Source organism: Colletotrichum karsti (assembly GCF_011947395.1).
Source record: "Colletotrichum karsti strain CkLH20 chromosome Unknown Scaffold52, whole genome shotgun sequence".
Classification (NCBI taxonomy): Eukaryota; Fungi; Ascomycota; class Sordariomycetes; order Glomerellales; family Glomerellaceae; genus Colletotrichum; species Colletotrichum karsti.
Genome location: NW_024065952.1, coordinates 22,180 through 38,039, shown reverse-complemented (window position 1 = coordinate 38,039; position 15,860 = coordinate 22,180). Strand labels below are relative to the sequence as shown.

The following is a 15,860-nucleotide window of genomic DNA, read 5'->3' as shown; positions in this document are numbered from 1 at the left end:
CTACGAAAGACTCTTCGACATCTGTAAGGCAACATGAAGATAAAGATTTTCGATGACTATCAAAATGGAAACACTCTGCCGCGGAGGGACATTTCCATCGAGCGCACTACAATCCACCAAATATATCCGAGGTCCCTACCGCATCGGCGTTCTTATCAAACAGCGCCATGATATGTTTCTGACCCAAGGCAGAGGCTATGTCCAACGGGGTCCTTTGCTCCTTGTCCTCGGCAAGGACGTCCAAACCTTTATCCACCAAGTATCTAAACATGTTTCCGCGCTTCTCGGACCGCTCATTAGACCCGGACTTATCAGCGGCTACAACGTGGAGCAGTGTTTCCTGGTCATGATTGACCATTGTCAAGTCCACCCCTGCTTCTACCAAGAACTCAAACACATGTTCCTCAAGCCCTGTGAAGACTTCGTCGACACCATTCTGAGTGACTCCACTATGGCGGAAGAGAAAGAACGCAGGCGACTCGCCATTCACGTTGCGTGCGTTGACATCGGCACCGGTTGCGATAAGCCGCTTGAACAGTTCTCGACGTAGCCCTTCCACTCTTCCATCCTCCGTCACATACCACCGGCCCCAGAGAAGATAGTGAAGAGCCGTGTTTCCCTCGTTGTCGCGGGCGAATGGGTCTGCGCCAGCATCCAACAGAGCCATTGTTTCATCCAAGTGCCGCCACGCAGCCAAATGCAACGGTGTGATGCCATTGTCGCACGCTTGATTGACGAGGTTTGGAGCTTTCTCGATGATGAAGTTCGTCATGTCAAGTTGCGGATTTCGGCGGCGGACAAGGTGATGAAGAACGTTCTGGTTCTTATAATCTCTGGCATGTATGTCCGCTCCGCGCTTCGCAAGGGTGCCAAGAACCGTGATGCCAAAGTCTGTGTCGGGCTCGCCGGAGTTGCCAACCGACATGTTCTCGCGATGGGCCGCAGCCAGTAACAGGGTCTCGCCAGAAGCATCGCGCTGTTCCAGATCTGCAGCAGGTAGCTCTTGGAAAAGCCACAGAAAACATTTCAGCTTGAGAATATGGTGAAGAACGGTCGTCTTGCGATATCTCGCGCATGTATTTGCGCCGTGGCGGACCAATGTCCGAGCCATGACTTCGTAAGTCTCGCGATCGGCGTGGTTGTGTGGTGTTTTGGAGGTCTTGCGCGCAACGTAGTGAAGTGGATACATCGTTTTCGCCTCCGCGTCTGTGAGTTCCTCGAAAGCACTTTCGGTTTTGAAGAAGGGGCTGGGATTTCGTGCTTCTTCAGAGAAGGGATTAAGGCCAAACGGATCGTTCCTGGCGGAGAAGAAATCTTGTGCTCCAGATTCTTCTTTTTCTTGCGTGACCCGACGTATGTTGGGATCAGCACCATGAGACAGGAATGCCTCTAAAGTTTCCAGGTCTTTGCTGTTGATAACCTGGGAGATCGCGTCAGGCGTCACCGTAGCGCCATTCTGAAGCAACATTCTCATCAACTCGGCATCTTTGGAAGCTCGCGCAAGGCAAGAGATGCCCTTGTCGTCGACAGAATCAACATTTGATCCAAGTTTGATAAGCGTCTCGACAGTCCTTCTGTTAAACGTCAAACTTCCGATCTGTTCGAGGGCCACATTCAACGGTGTGAGACCATTGTCGTCCCGTACCTCCATCGAAGCGCCTGCTTTAACGAGGTAAGGTAGAGCCTCAGAAATCTGCCACCACGATCCACCGCGAATAAGAGCGTGTAACACACTGCCGCCATCTGATTCTGTGCCAGGAGTAACTGCACCAAAGAATCCAGGCTTGGAAGTCGACTTTTGGGTACATGCGTTTAAGTTGACGCCAGCTGACTCGACAAGGATTTGAACGACGTCCATGTTACGCTCCGTACAGCTACAAGCGTGGATCAAAAGCGGCGGAACGTATCTGTCTCCTTGATCTCTGTTGTTTTGCTTGGCCCAATCTGGGCTCTCGAGCTTAGAGATGACTTCTGGAGTTGCCAACCGCGCTAGTTTCGCGGTGTCGGCACCCGACACCAGTCGATGCAGATTCGTCATCCCACGGCCGTCATCGGCTAAGGCGTCCATCTCCATGAGTCTCTTCTCTGCAGCAGCAGGATCTCTGAGTCCTAAAAGCACTTGTGCGCGTGAAGACTCGAGAGAAGGCCACTGGGGCCGCAGCAAATCGTCTCCTGGCGTGGACTTCTGGCGCATCCGTATCCTTTCAAGACAGGCAGCTGCGGCAGAATCGACAGTACTATACTTTGTCGTCGGTTGGATGGCTTTCCGAGTTTGTAGAAGACACTCGACAATGAAATCAAGCTTCTGTTGCGCTGCAGAAGTGATCGCTTCGTCAATTGCTTCGACCCGGACACCACCGGACTTCGCAAGGATGTCCAAAATCTCATGGATCCTCTCGGTGTGATAGTCTCGGTCGTTATACTGCAGGTCAACTTGGTCCGCAATCATGACATTTTCAAGGTCCGCCTGGTTACGATAAGCGCGCATTTCCTTGTGCAGCTTTTCATATTCAACACAGCCCTGCCATGCGGACCCTTCGTAACTGTTTGTTTGAACTTTGGCCCCGGCTTGAACCAACAACTTGACAGTTTCGATGTTTCCGGACGCACAGGCATAGTACAATGGAGTCCTGCCCAGAGAATCTGTCGAGTCGATTCCCGATGGCATCTCATCTACAGCAGGTGATGACATCAATGCTTCGATAAGCATCCCAACGATGTTAGTCTGTCGATTTTTGGTGGCGATGTGCAAGGCCGTCAACCCCTCATGAGTAGACTTCCGGGGGTCAGCTCCGGTCTCTAGCAATCTTCGAACTTGCCATTCAGAGAATGTCGAAGCCAAGTGGAGAACAGTAACTCCACGTTTGTCTGAGTGGTTAAGGTTCTTTTGAAGTCCCAGAATCGTGTGGAAGAGTGGTATCTCTCCGTTCTTATCACGGAACTGACTGCTCTTCCGACTCCCTAGTAGGTGAAGGGGAGTCTTGCCATCAATGTCTGGGCGGTCTGGACTAAGTCCAGTACCGATGAATGCGTCAAACAGGTACTCTACCTCACGGTAGTAATAGTAACGTCTCTCACAACCCAGGGCTAGATGCCAAAGAGTGTTCCCTGCCTCGTCAGTGTGGTGAGGGTTGATTCCGCAGCCGACGAGGTAATTGACAAACCTGGCGTTCAGACCGCCGTATGCGACGTAACCCTGAAGTAGGTTGTATCCATTGGCATCGGTAGTCTGTAAGAGAGCACCAGCGGCCGTCATCTTCTGGCATAGCTCTTCGGGGGTTCGATCGTCCGAAGACGAGCCAGTTGATGAGGAAGCCATGTCCCGTACCATCTTATACAAAGGCGTTTGCCCGTATTTATCCGTCAGATCCAGTTGAGCACCAGCACCTAAGAGGCTGTAGAAAAGATGATCTTGATATGTCCTACTTTCGCCGAAAGAAAGTCGGCATTTGAAGGTCAAGACATGCAAGGGCGTCTCGCCTTCCAAGTTGCGGTGATTAAAGTCTCCTCCAGAACTCAGGAGACTCTCGACTAGACGCTTGGTTTTATCGCTTTCTTCCGAGAGCCTTGCGAGATAATGAAAGACCCCGTCACCGTTCGCATCGGTCTCATGTAGGTAGGCTCCTGCTTCCACCAGCTGAATGGCCTTGTCCAGTTGGTTTCTATTCCGGTTCAATGAAGAAAGTAGGATGTTATCGCCTCTAGTCGTCTGCAGTCTATTCCGTACTGCCGAATCTTCAAGAAGAGTCTGTATCACTTCGGTATTGTCCGAGGTGTGCAACAAAGTCTGGCCCAGCTTGTTGAATGCGTTTGGATCTGCGCCGGCATCTAGCAGTATCCTCACAGTTATGGCGTCTCTGGCGTCGTGAAGGGGGGTGTTATCTTCCTGGTCAAGCTGATGTACGTTGGCACCCGCTGCCAGCAACAGCTCGAAGCACTCAATGATGACCTGCGGCTCGGCTTTCTTATCAAACACGTAGGACCCCCAAGGTGCTGCCATCGTATGTAAAGGTGACTTCCCCTTCGAACCTGGTTCCCCCTTCAAGCTGTTGGGATCCGCACCTCTGTCAAGTAAGAGCTTGATCATTTGAGGATCGGTAACATTGCATGCTGTAAAAAGCGGTGTGTCCCATGAGCTCTGTGGACCATTTTGATGGAAAGGATCGTTGCAGCCATCATATGGATGTAGCCTTGCGTTGACATCAGCCAAGGGGTTGTCAAGGATCTTTTCCGCCACGAGCGACATTTTGTATCTGACTGCGGTATGCAGCGCGACGTTGAGCTCCTCTGATGTTCTCAGATACGGCACAAACGAGGCTGAAGCTTCTTCATGTCCACGGTCACAGGCACGATGGAAGGCGGTATTCCCAGAGTGATTACCAGTCCTACATGTGCCACCGAAGTGAAACATATCGTTACGTTCCAGATCTTTGACGGACGCATCGGCCCCTGCATCGAGGAGTTTGACAATGGTGCCGGGGCAGTTATTCATAGCTGCATGATGCAATGCGTTGAACCCTCTGTGATCAAATGTATTCAGGTCGTTGCAGTATTGCAGGAGCAAGCCCACAATCTCTTCATTACCTTGACGTGCGGCATATGGAAGACACAACTCGTTGTCCTTGTTGACACATATTTCCTCGCCTACTTTTGCGCGCTCCAGAAGATGTTTCGTGTAATCCTTGAGGCCAAGAACAATGGCGGTCAGCAGAGGGGTGGTGTCGTCTTCAATGTGCCATATTCCAGCGAGATATCCCCATTTGCGGAAGTTATCGCCGAAGAAAAATTTGTCTAGGACAATGTTGACCTCGGTCTGATCGTATCCTATGGAAGCAGCCTTCTTGGCATGGATGTGCCAGTTTGACACGGCGTACCGGAGGAGCGGAGCAGATAGCCATTTCTCGTCCACGTTCCCGCCTTGTGGCCGACCAAACGCGTTTGCAAGAAAGTGATTCTTGGCCACCTCAACATCATCCAGGTATCCAGATCGGAGGTAAGCAAGACAAGCCAGGGCAAGATTGTTGTGGGTAGGTCCGAATTCAAGGATGGGATATCCTTGTGTGTCTACCTCCCGCGTCGATCCGTTCAGGAACTCCGTAAGTGAGTGATGCACGACGCATATAGTCTCGTCGGGTAGATTTTCGAGAAGCGGACCGCAAGCGGCGCGAACGAGTTGCTTCATCTCTTTGAGACCTCGTTTGTCTTCGGGATATCGTAACATCTTGAGAGAAAAGGAGATCATTTCGGCCAGCTCAAGTAACCTCATAGGGCGATTTGCGTGGGTCACCCACTGCATGATCATGCGCTGGATCGGCTCCGCCACGCCTGACCGTCTGGCATGTTCTCGCAGGAGTTTGTCGTACATTACGTTGAGGTCGTCAGGCAGCTCTTTGAGAACGTCTTTCACTCGCGCCCCTGGGCGAAGAAACGCATCCATGGCTAGCTTGGCGTAAAGAAAGAGGCCATTCGCCCTGCCTGGGACTGCTTTCTGGATGGATTCATGGTCTCCGGGTGGGATCGCAGATTCTGAAAGCCGGGATCGAACATAGACAGCGATGTCTGCGTCGACCATATCTTCTTCGAGCCGAATATTGAGAGATCTTGCCAATCGGAGAGGTATCTCCACGCTAGGGACCGGCCGACTGGTGATGACAATTTTGAAGTCAGAGGGCCTCCAATGGCTCAGCGTAGAGAGGTGTTGCAGAAAGTCTTCCATTGCATCGTCTTGGTTCATCTCGTCCAGTGCGTCAACAATGCAGTATGCTTTTGGAAGGTAGGAAAGAGCAGTTCGTAGAAGGCTCCAAAGGTCTGCAATGGAGATACTCTCCAAGGAACGGCTCTCGTCGAGAAAACCCTTCAGCCGAAGTTGCAACGGTGGGCTGAACTTCAAAATTTGCGCCAACCAGTCCCGTATAGCTGATACTGGCTTGTTGTTTGCGTCGATGATCTGGCGGAAGAAAAAGTACAGTACCGGGACGCCTTCTTGAGCGAGGTGATGAATCAGGGTGGCTGCAAAGACCGACTTCCCCGATCCTGGTATGCCTGTAATAACTGTTAGCTGACCGTCAGAACTTCGGGATTGAATCCAGCAGCCATACCCCGAATCCAAAGCAGCCCGTGCTGGTCGATGGAGTGCCATGTTTGGAAGACCGGAGAAGCAAGGAGCCATTGTCCGGTGCCGGCGAGATGAGAGGAAATGTGCTTGTTGTATTCGCTGCTTTCGTCGTCGTAGGCTGTTGGGTGCAGCCACTTTCTGATTTCATCTAGGGTCTCTGCAGGTTGTGGGAGTATGTTGTCCTCGTTGAAGTCACTCACATCATCCCTGGTGAGTATCACCGGTTCGTCATCCCCAGAGAACTTGTTCGCTTCAACTTTCGCAGAATCTGCTCCGAAGATACCCCCGAAGATACCTGAAGCCATGACCAGACCAAAATACGATGGCAATCTGAGAGATGTAGGTGGCAAAAGTGTGAGAAAACAATTGCGGAGTGATGCTGACAACCGACAGGGGGGTTTAGGCAGCCGAGAGGCAGCGGCAATTTTATTGGTGATTTTCTGAGATGGGACTAGTCTAATATTATCTTCTCCCTACCGAGAATCTAGTGATACCACCTGTAGGCTTTTGTCTATGAACAACTCGAGCATTGTCTTGCGTGCCGGTAATACGTTTTGTTTGGTTGAGTTGACTTATAGTATCATGTCCATCGAACCAATGTCTGTGACATATCCAGCTGAGCTTTAGACAGCAGTAGCGGTGAAGGTGCCGGATCCGCTGATGCACTTGACGCCGCTGCCAGGAGTGCCGGAGTGGGCGCAAGTGTACTGAGGGTCCGCAGTGGTGATGTCGGCCGTGTAGGTGGTGTCAATGCCCGGGATGTAAACGTACGGCGCGATGTTTTGAATGCCGCCGGGAACCGCGACAGTGGCCGTGACATCGGTGGGTTGACCGTACCGGGTGCAAGTGTTGTTGGCAGATACACCGGTGTTGGTGTCACTGGAAGAGGTCAGCAGCGTTCGCAATCAGAGTTCTTCAAGAACTTCGAGTCTTACAAGGAAGTGGCACAGTGGTAGTTGGTACCGTCAGTGAAGGCTAGGTTGAAAGCGAAGGTGAGGTTGCTGTTGTTGTACGGCTGGGGCTCGGCGACGACGTTGGTGAAGTACTGCGTCCAAGTGGCGCGGCGCTCTGTGGCGGGAGCCGCGGAGGCAATGGTGGCAAGGGCAGCAATGACGGTGAACTTCATGTTGATGACGGTGAAACGAATGACAAAGTGTATGAGATGTGGTTGAGCGAGTGACTGAAAAGAGATGGTTTGACGGATGTGCTGTGATGAGATTCAGTCGAACAGGAGCTGAAAGGTTCGACATATATACTCAAGGCCGCATCAACAAGAGTGAACCAGAATATAGCAATACGAGGCCCATGATCCCGTAGTTCTGAAAGAATATTGAGGAACAAGAAATCCCGAGAATGCGAATAGCTCGGGATCGTGAAGTCTCCAAAATACATTGCAAGGACTTTCGGTAAGGCTTAATACGAGGATCACTAATCCCTAGATGGACTCCAACTGAATAGCTCTCAGCTTCGTTTCTGGCGATCCCACCGGCCCCATCTCTCAAGTTCGCATGAACCGAGACCTTTACAACATTGCTACCCTTGTGAATGAGGATTTCTAGCAATGAGACATGACAGCTATCAGGGCAATCAACACGGATTAATGCTCTGAAGAAGTGAGGACATCTTTGACGGTGGCTAACAACCAGGGAGCCATCAAGTACCGTCAAGTTAAGCAGTATGGATGGAAATATGTGAGACCTTTTCTGATGCTCATGCAATGAGTAGATGCAATGTTACTGTCTGGCCATTTCACAAAACAAATGCGAACAACTTGATTCATGGGAAAGCACACCGCATCAAAGCCTTGAAAAGCAGGCCTGTACACCTTCCTGCTGGTAAAAGACCAGGTCTACGCAGTGGAAATACTATCTAGAAAAGGAAATCTAAGCGCCGTGACCCATTATGTAGAACCCCTGAAATTGCTTTGGTTGGCCAGCCCTAGAGACCAGATTCAAGGTTCAGCATGGTACCAGTTTACAGCCATTTCCGACATGGATGTACTGTATTTATGGTCACCTAAGGTGTAGACGAAGAGATGAAGGGGGCTTGCAATTCGTAGGTATGTGCTCGAGGGGTCTGTGATGGACGAATTAGGGAAGAATGCTGACGCAGTGGTTAACGCATCTTCTGGTCGCAAACAACAGCACAATATCACATTCATGATGATCAGTAGCAAGTGCATAGAATGGATTTTTGAAGAAGCATTGTTGTCATGAAACGTCCATAACTCACGTCCGTTCAAGCCGACGGATATTCAAGAAGAGGCTCTCATCGTTGTTTGGTCCCAAAACACACCGTTCTTCGCGTTATACTGAAGAGAAGCATTCTTGTATACGGTACCAAGTATGTTACTGAGTTTGTTCTCATGGTTCACCTACTTCCGTTGCTTGGCCCCGCAAGTGTTTACCTCACTACAAGTTCCTCAGTTCCAGCATACATACAAGGGATATGCAGAGCCATGAACATATGGTTCGGCAGTTGAATCGTAAGTGCGAGCCAAGATCAATATTTTATTTCCCTACACCTTCACAATCGTCCGTATTCACTGTAATTTCATGTGATATCGACATGGGCTTCAGGCTGCTCATGCTCCACGGCATGTCGGCAACCGGCTACCCCTGAAATTGATGCTATTTACGTTTCGATGCCGTGTTTAAACGTCTATGTGGAGGTTCTAGACTCTACTCGTCTAATTCTAGAATACCGCGGCTCGTATCTACAGCTTAGCCTGTTCCACTGCCGTCAACTTGCGCAAGGGCGGCCCGCCACGGCTTCCATCTCCTAGCTTCAATGCCTCCTGCGTTCCGCTAGACTCTCTCAGTCTCCACTTGTGCCTCAACTCCGGCGACGCCTTCTCCTCAAAGCAATCCGCAGCATACTTGCCCAACACAGGAAGGAACTTGAAAGCGCTGATACAAAGTTGATATTAGCTGGCTGTCCTCTTGTGGGGCATCTTCATTTGGGTGTTCACTTACTGTCCTGCACCGCCGGTAGCGAAGAAAAGCCCATCAATGGACGGGTGATAGTCCATGATAAAATCTCCCTCGGGTGTATCCGAGTACCAGCATAACCGCCGGTTAATCCAACCCCGAGACGCGAACTCAGGTGCAAGCTGGCGGACGCCGTCGCGCAGACCCTCGTCGGCATCGTCCGGAAGATATCCGCTGCTCGCATTACTGCCGTCCCGCTTCGGCGCAGAAATCACCCTCTCAGATGCCCCTGCACCGCTCTCACCGACGCGCACTTCCGTCGCGTACCCGTACCCGTGACGCGCGAACTTGAGGATGGGGTTCTTGCCCTTGGTGGGAGGGAACACGAACACCCCGGTCTGGAAGTTGATCATGACAGGCATATCCTTGAGCCGCTCAGCCTCCTCCTCCGTGAGCTGGATGAAGCCGACCGGCTGACCGGACGCAGAGCTGGCGTGGGTGATGGGGATGAGACGGTTCGTCCAAGCTCCCGTCGCGAGGATGACCTGCTCCCCGAGAACGGGCGGTCCCTCGACAACATTGACACCGACGACCCTTCCCTGCTCCATCTTCAAAGATGTGACGGTACCTCGGGCCCCGGCGATGAAGTGGACGCCTAGCTGGCTACACTCCGAAGCCATCTGCGCGATCGCCCCCTTGGCGTCGGCCCATCCGCCTTTCGGGTTGATACAAGCCTGCAGCCCCGAGAAGTCCGCCTTGGCGCTCGGGTACTCCTTTTGGATATCCTTGGCGTCGTCGTAGTTGATGAGTTTCAGTCCCGACTTCGCGGCGACCTCTTTCGCTCCGTCGAGATAAGAATTGCCCTTCCGGTCCGCGAGCATGACGAAGCCGGACTCGTGGTAGTGGTCTGAGTACTGCGTGTTCCAACCCTCGTACGACTCGCGGGCCATTTGGCCGTAGACGGGGTCGGCATAGTCGACGCGGATGATGCGGGAGATGTCGACGCTGCTGCCGTCCGGCACGGGAGGGAGGAAGCGGTCGATGACGGTGATGTGACGGTATCCGCGCTTCTTCAACTCCAGGGCCGTAGACAGGCCGAAGACGCCAGCGCCTACGATTACGATGGGCGCATCTTTGGGGGTGCGTTTGGACACCATGTTGCTGGATTCTGTTGGGGCTGATGTTGTGATGAGGAGGAGATAATGAACTCGAAATGCCTCTCAATATTCAAAGGAAGTCAGACTATAAAACCAAATATATAACAATAACTCGTCTTATAAGAATACGAAAGTTATCAGAAGATTCTCGATTGATGTTTCCGCTGAATTGTGATGTTATCATCGTCATCCAATCGGCCTCCTTGATATCGGGGGGAGGATATCGGTGAGTGGACATGTGGGTACGGAACACGGGCCGTCCCCACTTCTACGGGGGCAAGCGCCGGGCCCCTCCGGGAACGGAGCTTTCGTAAGGTAGACTGGCACTAGGAACTGCATTTCCATGCCTAACTTGAATGGTACAGATGCATCGGCAAGACAATCTGCTCAATTATGCTTATTCTGTCGATAAGATCCTTCTATAGCACGTTCTCTCACACCACAGCTGTTCAAGGACCCCATGGCGGCACTTCCACGGCGAATCGAGGGTGATTACTGTAAAATGCAAGGTCAGTACGGAGCTCGCAGAACACTTCCACATCAATAACTCACTCAGCGTTCTTGACAGCTTTCTCGGGATCCTCCCTCGCAAACTGCTTGCAGTAATCCACATCGTAGCCGTAATCAATCGTCCCCAGCACATCCCTGAAATGCGTCGCCTCGTGGATGATAGTACTGTAACTCATCAGCAACCTTCACCAGATCTCTTCGCGCCATCATCGGCACCTACTCCCATTGATTGCGATGCCGTCCCGTGGGAGGCAACATCGCCTCGTTGAAATAAACACTGCAGATCCTCACGTCGCCGTATCTGCCGCCGATAGTGGCGTACACGGCGTTGCTGGTGCACGAGCAGTCGTAGCTGAACGTCGTCGCCAGATCGGGCGCGAATTTCTGCGCAGTTACGGCATCTTAGCACGTCGCCTCACAATCCCGGTTGTGAATCGATCCATACCTTGAAGGCGGTCAGGACCCGGTTGTACCTCTCGGTGCTGAACGTGCCGTACCACGTCGTCTGGATCTCGCTGCCGTTGGGGTTCGCTTCGAGGTGGTCGATGGCGGCGTAGGACTTGTTGGTGGCGCGCTCGATGGCCGCCTCGAGCGTCGCGATCTGGGAGTCGGAGCAGGACGTGAAGGTCGCGGCCAAGGCGCCGGACACGACGGCGAGGAGACTGCCCAGCTGGAGAACTCTCATCTTGAGCATCTGAGATCTACGAGAAATCGGTCAAGATCAACGAAGATCTCGTTCTTAGCCGGCGAACAAATGCCGTGTTTTTGTACCGAGAATTGCGTGTTTACCGTCATTCCTTGGCATGCGTCTTTTAGGAAGGTAGCCAGGTTCTCGGGTTCCATTTGCCATTTGAAGGAATCAATCCGCACTGCGGTGCATTATCTCGTATTGATAGAACAACTTGGCGCCATTCAATCACTCATTACTTGGATATTTAAGCTGCCTATTAATTGATTGCTATGCGTCTCGCCCCGTGAAGGCGGCTCAGGCGGGAGACTCCGCGCAGATCATCGGGGGTGAGATCGGGAGCCGTCCCGCCTGCCGCCGTCATGCTTCACCGGATGTGGAGACTGATCGCGTGCTCATCCGCTTTCTCTCTTGAGTCATAATTCCGTGGCTGACGATATACCACTATACTCAGTGAACCCCCATTCATGACTATGTTCCCAGATTCAACCAGTCATCAATGGCCCGCCCGTAGTCATTCCCGTCGAAGAACCTATTCGCCTGGTCTCCAAACGGCCCTACACCCTCGAAAAAGATGTCCTCAAACGACGGTCCGCCCGCAATATCGCCTACTAAAGGCTCATGAGGTAGATGGTCAGGCAGATTGGTAGGAGCCGCTTCCTCGTTGGGAGGCCAGACCCCGGCCTCGTTCGGCATCGCCTTGTGGCGTGAGATCCCCGTGGACCCCACGAGATCAAACTCCGCCGCTCGATCTTCGGCCGATAGCTCCGTGGGGTCAGACTTCAGTGACGGACCGAACATGGACTGATCCCATCCGGCATCGGGCCTGACCGCCCTGTCGTAGATGAGAAGATCCCATAGCAGCCGGGTGTTGATCGAGAACGATAGGTTTTGAGAGGCACCGTCTTCTTGGTTCGGCGATGGCTTCATGACGATGCTGTCTTGAAGTCTCATCAAGTTATTCGCCTGCGGATACGTCAGTCTGCCTGAAATTTGACGACAGTGGGATTTCTCATACCATGTTGGCAACACACGGCCAGATCAGTCCCATCCTCCTCAAGAACCCCATACACTTCTCGAACCCCGACTGAGCCTTCCCCCGAAGCACCGAATCCTGCACAAAGCTGTGCTGCAGGTGGATAGTCGCGACTATGACAACGCAATGCGCCAGAATCGGATCCGAGACCTGAACGCCCTTCTTCTCCACCACGTCGATGAAGTAAATCACCCACCCCGCGTTCCGGTTAATAGCCTCGAACGACTGGCGCATGAAATGAATCGGGATCGTGTGCCGGAAGTTCCGCAACCTCATCGACAGGAGGAAGGGATGGTTGACCAGGCACGGTATCGTCTCGTGGACGAGCTGGATGAAGAGGAACGGCATCCACCAGTGCCGCCGCTCCTGGATCGCCTCCGGGGTGAAGTCGCCTATCCTGTTGTTCGCGAAGCGGTACTTCACGGACGAGCGGCAGTCGATCTCGTGATGGCTCTGCATGACCATGGAGTAGTCGGACCGCGAGTCCCAGGGGGGCGGGGCGTCGGGCCCGATGCGGCTGGCGGCGTAGGTGCGGGCTATGCGCCAGGTGACGCCGAAGTTGATCGCGAGGGTCGAGATGGTCTTGTCGAGCGGTTCTTCGAGGTGCTTGAGGGAGAAGTCGGAGGTGATGCAGGAGGATAGTACGTTGAAGGCCAGGTTCGGGTTGTGGGAGCCGGGAAGAGGTTGGAGGGGGTTTATGGCGGGGGCGATGCAGCCCTGGAGGTTCTGGAGGGCGACGATGCTTTTGAAGCAGAGCTTTCTCTCGTGGGCGTTTCGAGGGTTCGCGGAGGGCGGGATGCTGTGAGCCAAGTGGCTGGCGATGCTTAAGTTGAGGCCTGACTGCGTGACGTTCCCAGCTTTGAGGGGTATGATTAGCAGGGGGAGGAACCTGGCGTTTGCGAGTTACTTACAGGCAAAGTCAAACATGCTGAGGAGGCAAAGTGATTGTAATGTCGAGAGCTCGACGTTCCCTTCCAAAACGCGCTCCATTACCATACGTCTCGCTGACTTGGCCTTATTCTGGAGTTTCTCCTCGATCTGAGGGGTCAACGAACCGGGAGGAAAACGCAGTGCGAGCGCTTCAAGTGAGAGAATCAACTCGGGATCCCGAGATGAGATAGATGAGAGGAAGGCATCTTCTGAGAATAGGATTATGGGCTGGCTGTGACACCATGTGAGGTATAGTCGGCCGACGGTGTTGAGATCCACCTCGGTCGTGACGGATGTGCTGCTCAGAACTTCGTCAGTAAGATGCGAAGGCAATCCGTGGTTCATGATGGAAGGCACCTAGAATTCTCAATACTTGGCTGTGGCATGTTGTCAGACTTGGATGCGGCGTCTTCGGTGGCTAGACTGGGTTTGGGTGAGAGAACATGCGTCGACGAAGCAGGTCTCGCGGACTGTGGATCAGGACTGGGAAAGATTCAGTGGTATGCGAATGTCGAGCTACGATTATGGATGTCACCTCAAATGCTGGATCAACCGATCCATCTTGTCCTCAAGACTGTTCATGCGACTCTCCTATCCAAATTAGCGGATGCCAATATCGGCCGGTTATCAGAGGTTCACGAACCATGTCTCTGTTATGCCTCGACTGCTGCGTGTCGGGGCCGTCGTTCGAAGCGTTGTATATGCACTGCTGTCCAAGTCGCTCGCAGTAAGAGCAGATAGGTCTTTCGCCCGGACATTTTGATTTCTTCCGACTTGCGACCACGGCTTGTCAGGTTCTCGAGCCGAACGCGTGCGGGGTGGCGAGACCTCTCACCGACAGGGCTCACACGCCTGGCGTGCTCGCTTCGCATAGCGGGCCTCATCCATCGTGCTCGTATGAGTATGGCCATTCAATGAATCACTATCTCAAATCAGTATGAGAGACTCATGATGCGGCATGTGGCTGAGTTACCGCCAAGCGATCCGTCTCATTCGCGATGAGAATCGGGTGTCAGGATGAGCAGCCGAGGAGCATTGTTGAGATGCAAATGAGCGCAGTTCTCGAAATGTCTCAAACAAGTGCTATTTTGAAGTAATTGTTAAGCTGAAAGATGAGATACCGGGATTGGGTGGTCATGAGACCTATCTCTGAGGATGCAGCTTGAGAGGGAAGGGTGCAGATATGTGCCCCGCAGTGCCACAGAAGCCGAGATACCGGCGGCGGATGACGAGTCCGTGCCGCAGGGAGCCCCACTCGTGGTAGATAACCATTGACGCCACCAGATTCCTGGCTCTTCATCTTCTTCACAACATCAACTTCAATTTCAGTGGACTTGTTACCACGTCTAAGTATGCGATCTCCCGTCATATTTTTATGCTGACAAAGGTACCCTATGGTGCTTAGGTCAGACACGAGACTTTCGGTACACCGCAGAGGTATCTATCTGTCTGATCTCCGTCACTGACCTGTTGGCCTCACTGACCATTTGGCCTCACCCATGATCGTCACCAACTCAATATGCGCCTTTGGACGCCACCAGACCAGGCTGCCAACCTTCACCCATAGTCTGCGTTCTTTTCATACATGTCAACAGTCACAGGGGCCGTAGCTCAACGGTAGAGCACTTGCCTCCCAGAGTCTACACCCAAACTGAAGGTAAGTATCAGTCGACTCTGCTAGGGAAGAGATGTTGTGTTCGATTCACGCCGGCTCCATATTCTTTTTTTCTCACTTTTTGCCTCTGAGGCTGTCGTAATTTCAGTGTGGCCTTTCATATTCATTTCGGAGCGTAAGTCAAAGTCCGGACAGTTCTCATTTCACCAGGCAGAGACCGAGAAATCAGTAGTCTCCAAAAACATTCAAAATTGTGAACGAGACCGTTTATCGACAGCACGCGATGCCAGCTCGAAGCATTTTCGGCTCCGGGGATGGCCCCACATCGGCACCAGCCCGGTCGGGCCGCTCCGGCGTGATCAGAAAGCACGGCATGTCACGCAGCGTCTCCATTCTGATATTGACGCATGGTCTTTCGAAAATCGGATTGGTTTATCCACTTGTAAATTCTGCTAAGCTGGCATGCGGAAGTCCGCTTGCTGAGTGAGCATCCACAGCACTGCATCCTCTCACAGGATCCAACTCGTTATCGGAGTAGGAACAACGAAGCGGCTTCTATTCATGGATATTCTGGAAATTTTCAGGCTCTTTTACTCTCCACTGATAACCATAAATGACATCACGCGAGCTGTGTCTCTCTTCACATCTTTTCTTTCTGTTTATTATCTTATCTAGGGGAAGCTCCGGCAGACGGAGGCCGACAGGGATGCCCCGCCAGCTCAGTGGTCCTATCAGAATAATGGGCCAATCAAAACTCATCAAAATCGATCAATTGGCGGCAGAGTTGGACACCCCGCAGTCCCGAGATCGGCGGCCCCTCCAAATTGTTCGATGGTGCGGGACACACGAATGACTCCCAAGACTTGCGGCTGCTACGGT

General features: G+C 52.5%; 5 protein-coding genes across 5 annotated transcripts; all 5 read right to left on the bottom strand.

The window, feature by feature from the left end:
• Nucleotides 1-106: 106 nt before the first annotated feature.
• On the bottom strand, nucleotides 107-6,420 carry CkaCkLH20_11871 (ankyrin repeat-containing protein; the record flags this gene model as incomplete). The annotated part of the gene is made up of 2 exons (XM_038894585.1): nucleotides 107-6,042; nucleotides 6,099-6,420. The coding sequence occupies 2 exons, from the start codon at nucleotides 6,418-6,420 to the stop codon at nucleotides 107-109; spliced, it is 6,258 nt and encodes a 2,085-aa protein (XP_038740026.1).
• Nucleotides 6,421-6,738: 318 nt separating this feature from the next.
• CkaCkLH20_11870 (uncharacterized protein) lies at nucleotides 6,739-7,241 on the bottom strand (the record flags this gene model as incomplete). The annotated part of the gene is made up of 2 exons (XM_038894584.1): nucleotides 6,739-6,994; nucleotides 7,051-7,241. The coding sequence occupies 2 exons, from the start codon at nucleotides 7,239-7,241 to the stop codon at nucleotides 6,739-6,741; spliced, it is 447 nt and encodes a 148-aa protein (XP_038740025.1).
• Nucleotides 7,242-8,831: 1,590 nt separating this feature from the next.
• Nucleotides 8,832-10,202, bottom strand: CkaCkLH20_11869 (fructosyl amino acid; the record flags this gene model as incomplete). Its single annotated transcript, XM_038894583.1, has 2 exons — nucleotides 8,832-9,024; nucleotides 9,091-10,202. 2 exons carry the CDS (start codon nucleotides 10,200-10,202, stop codon nucleotides 8,832-8,834), a joined length of 1,305 nt encoding a protein of 434 aa, XP_038740024.1.
• A 449-nt stretch (nucleotides 10,203-10,651) lies between these two features.
• On the bottom strand, nucleotides 10,652-11,406 carry CkaCkLH20_11868 (peptidyl-lys metalloendopeptidase; the record flags this gene model as incomplete). The annotated part of the gene is made up of 4 exons (XM_038894582.1): nucleotides 10,652-10,697; nucleotides 10,755-10,877; nucleotides 10,933-11,096; nucleotides 11,158-11,406. The coding sequence occupies 4 exons, from the start codon at nucleotides 11,404-11,406 to the stop codon at nucleotides 10,652-10,654; spliced, it is 582 nt and encodes a 193-aa protein (XP_038740023.1).
• A 465-nt stretch (nucleotides 11,407-11,871) lies between these two features.
• Nucleotides 11,872-13,711, bottom strand: CkaCkLH20_11867 (uncharacterized protein; the record flags this gene model as incomplete). The annotated part of the gene is made up of 3 exons (XM_038894581.1): nucleotides 11,872-12,366; nucleotides 12,419-13,293; nucleotides 13,348-13,711. The coding sequence occupies 3 exons, from the start codon at nucleotides 13,709-13,711 to the stop codon at nucleotides 11,872-11,874; spliced, it is 1,734 nt and encodes a 577-aa protein (XP_038740022.1).
• Nucleotides 13,712-15,860: the final 2,149 nt, after the last annotated feature.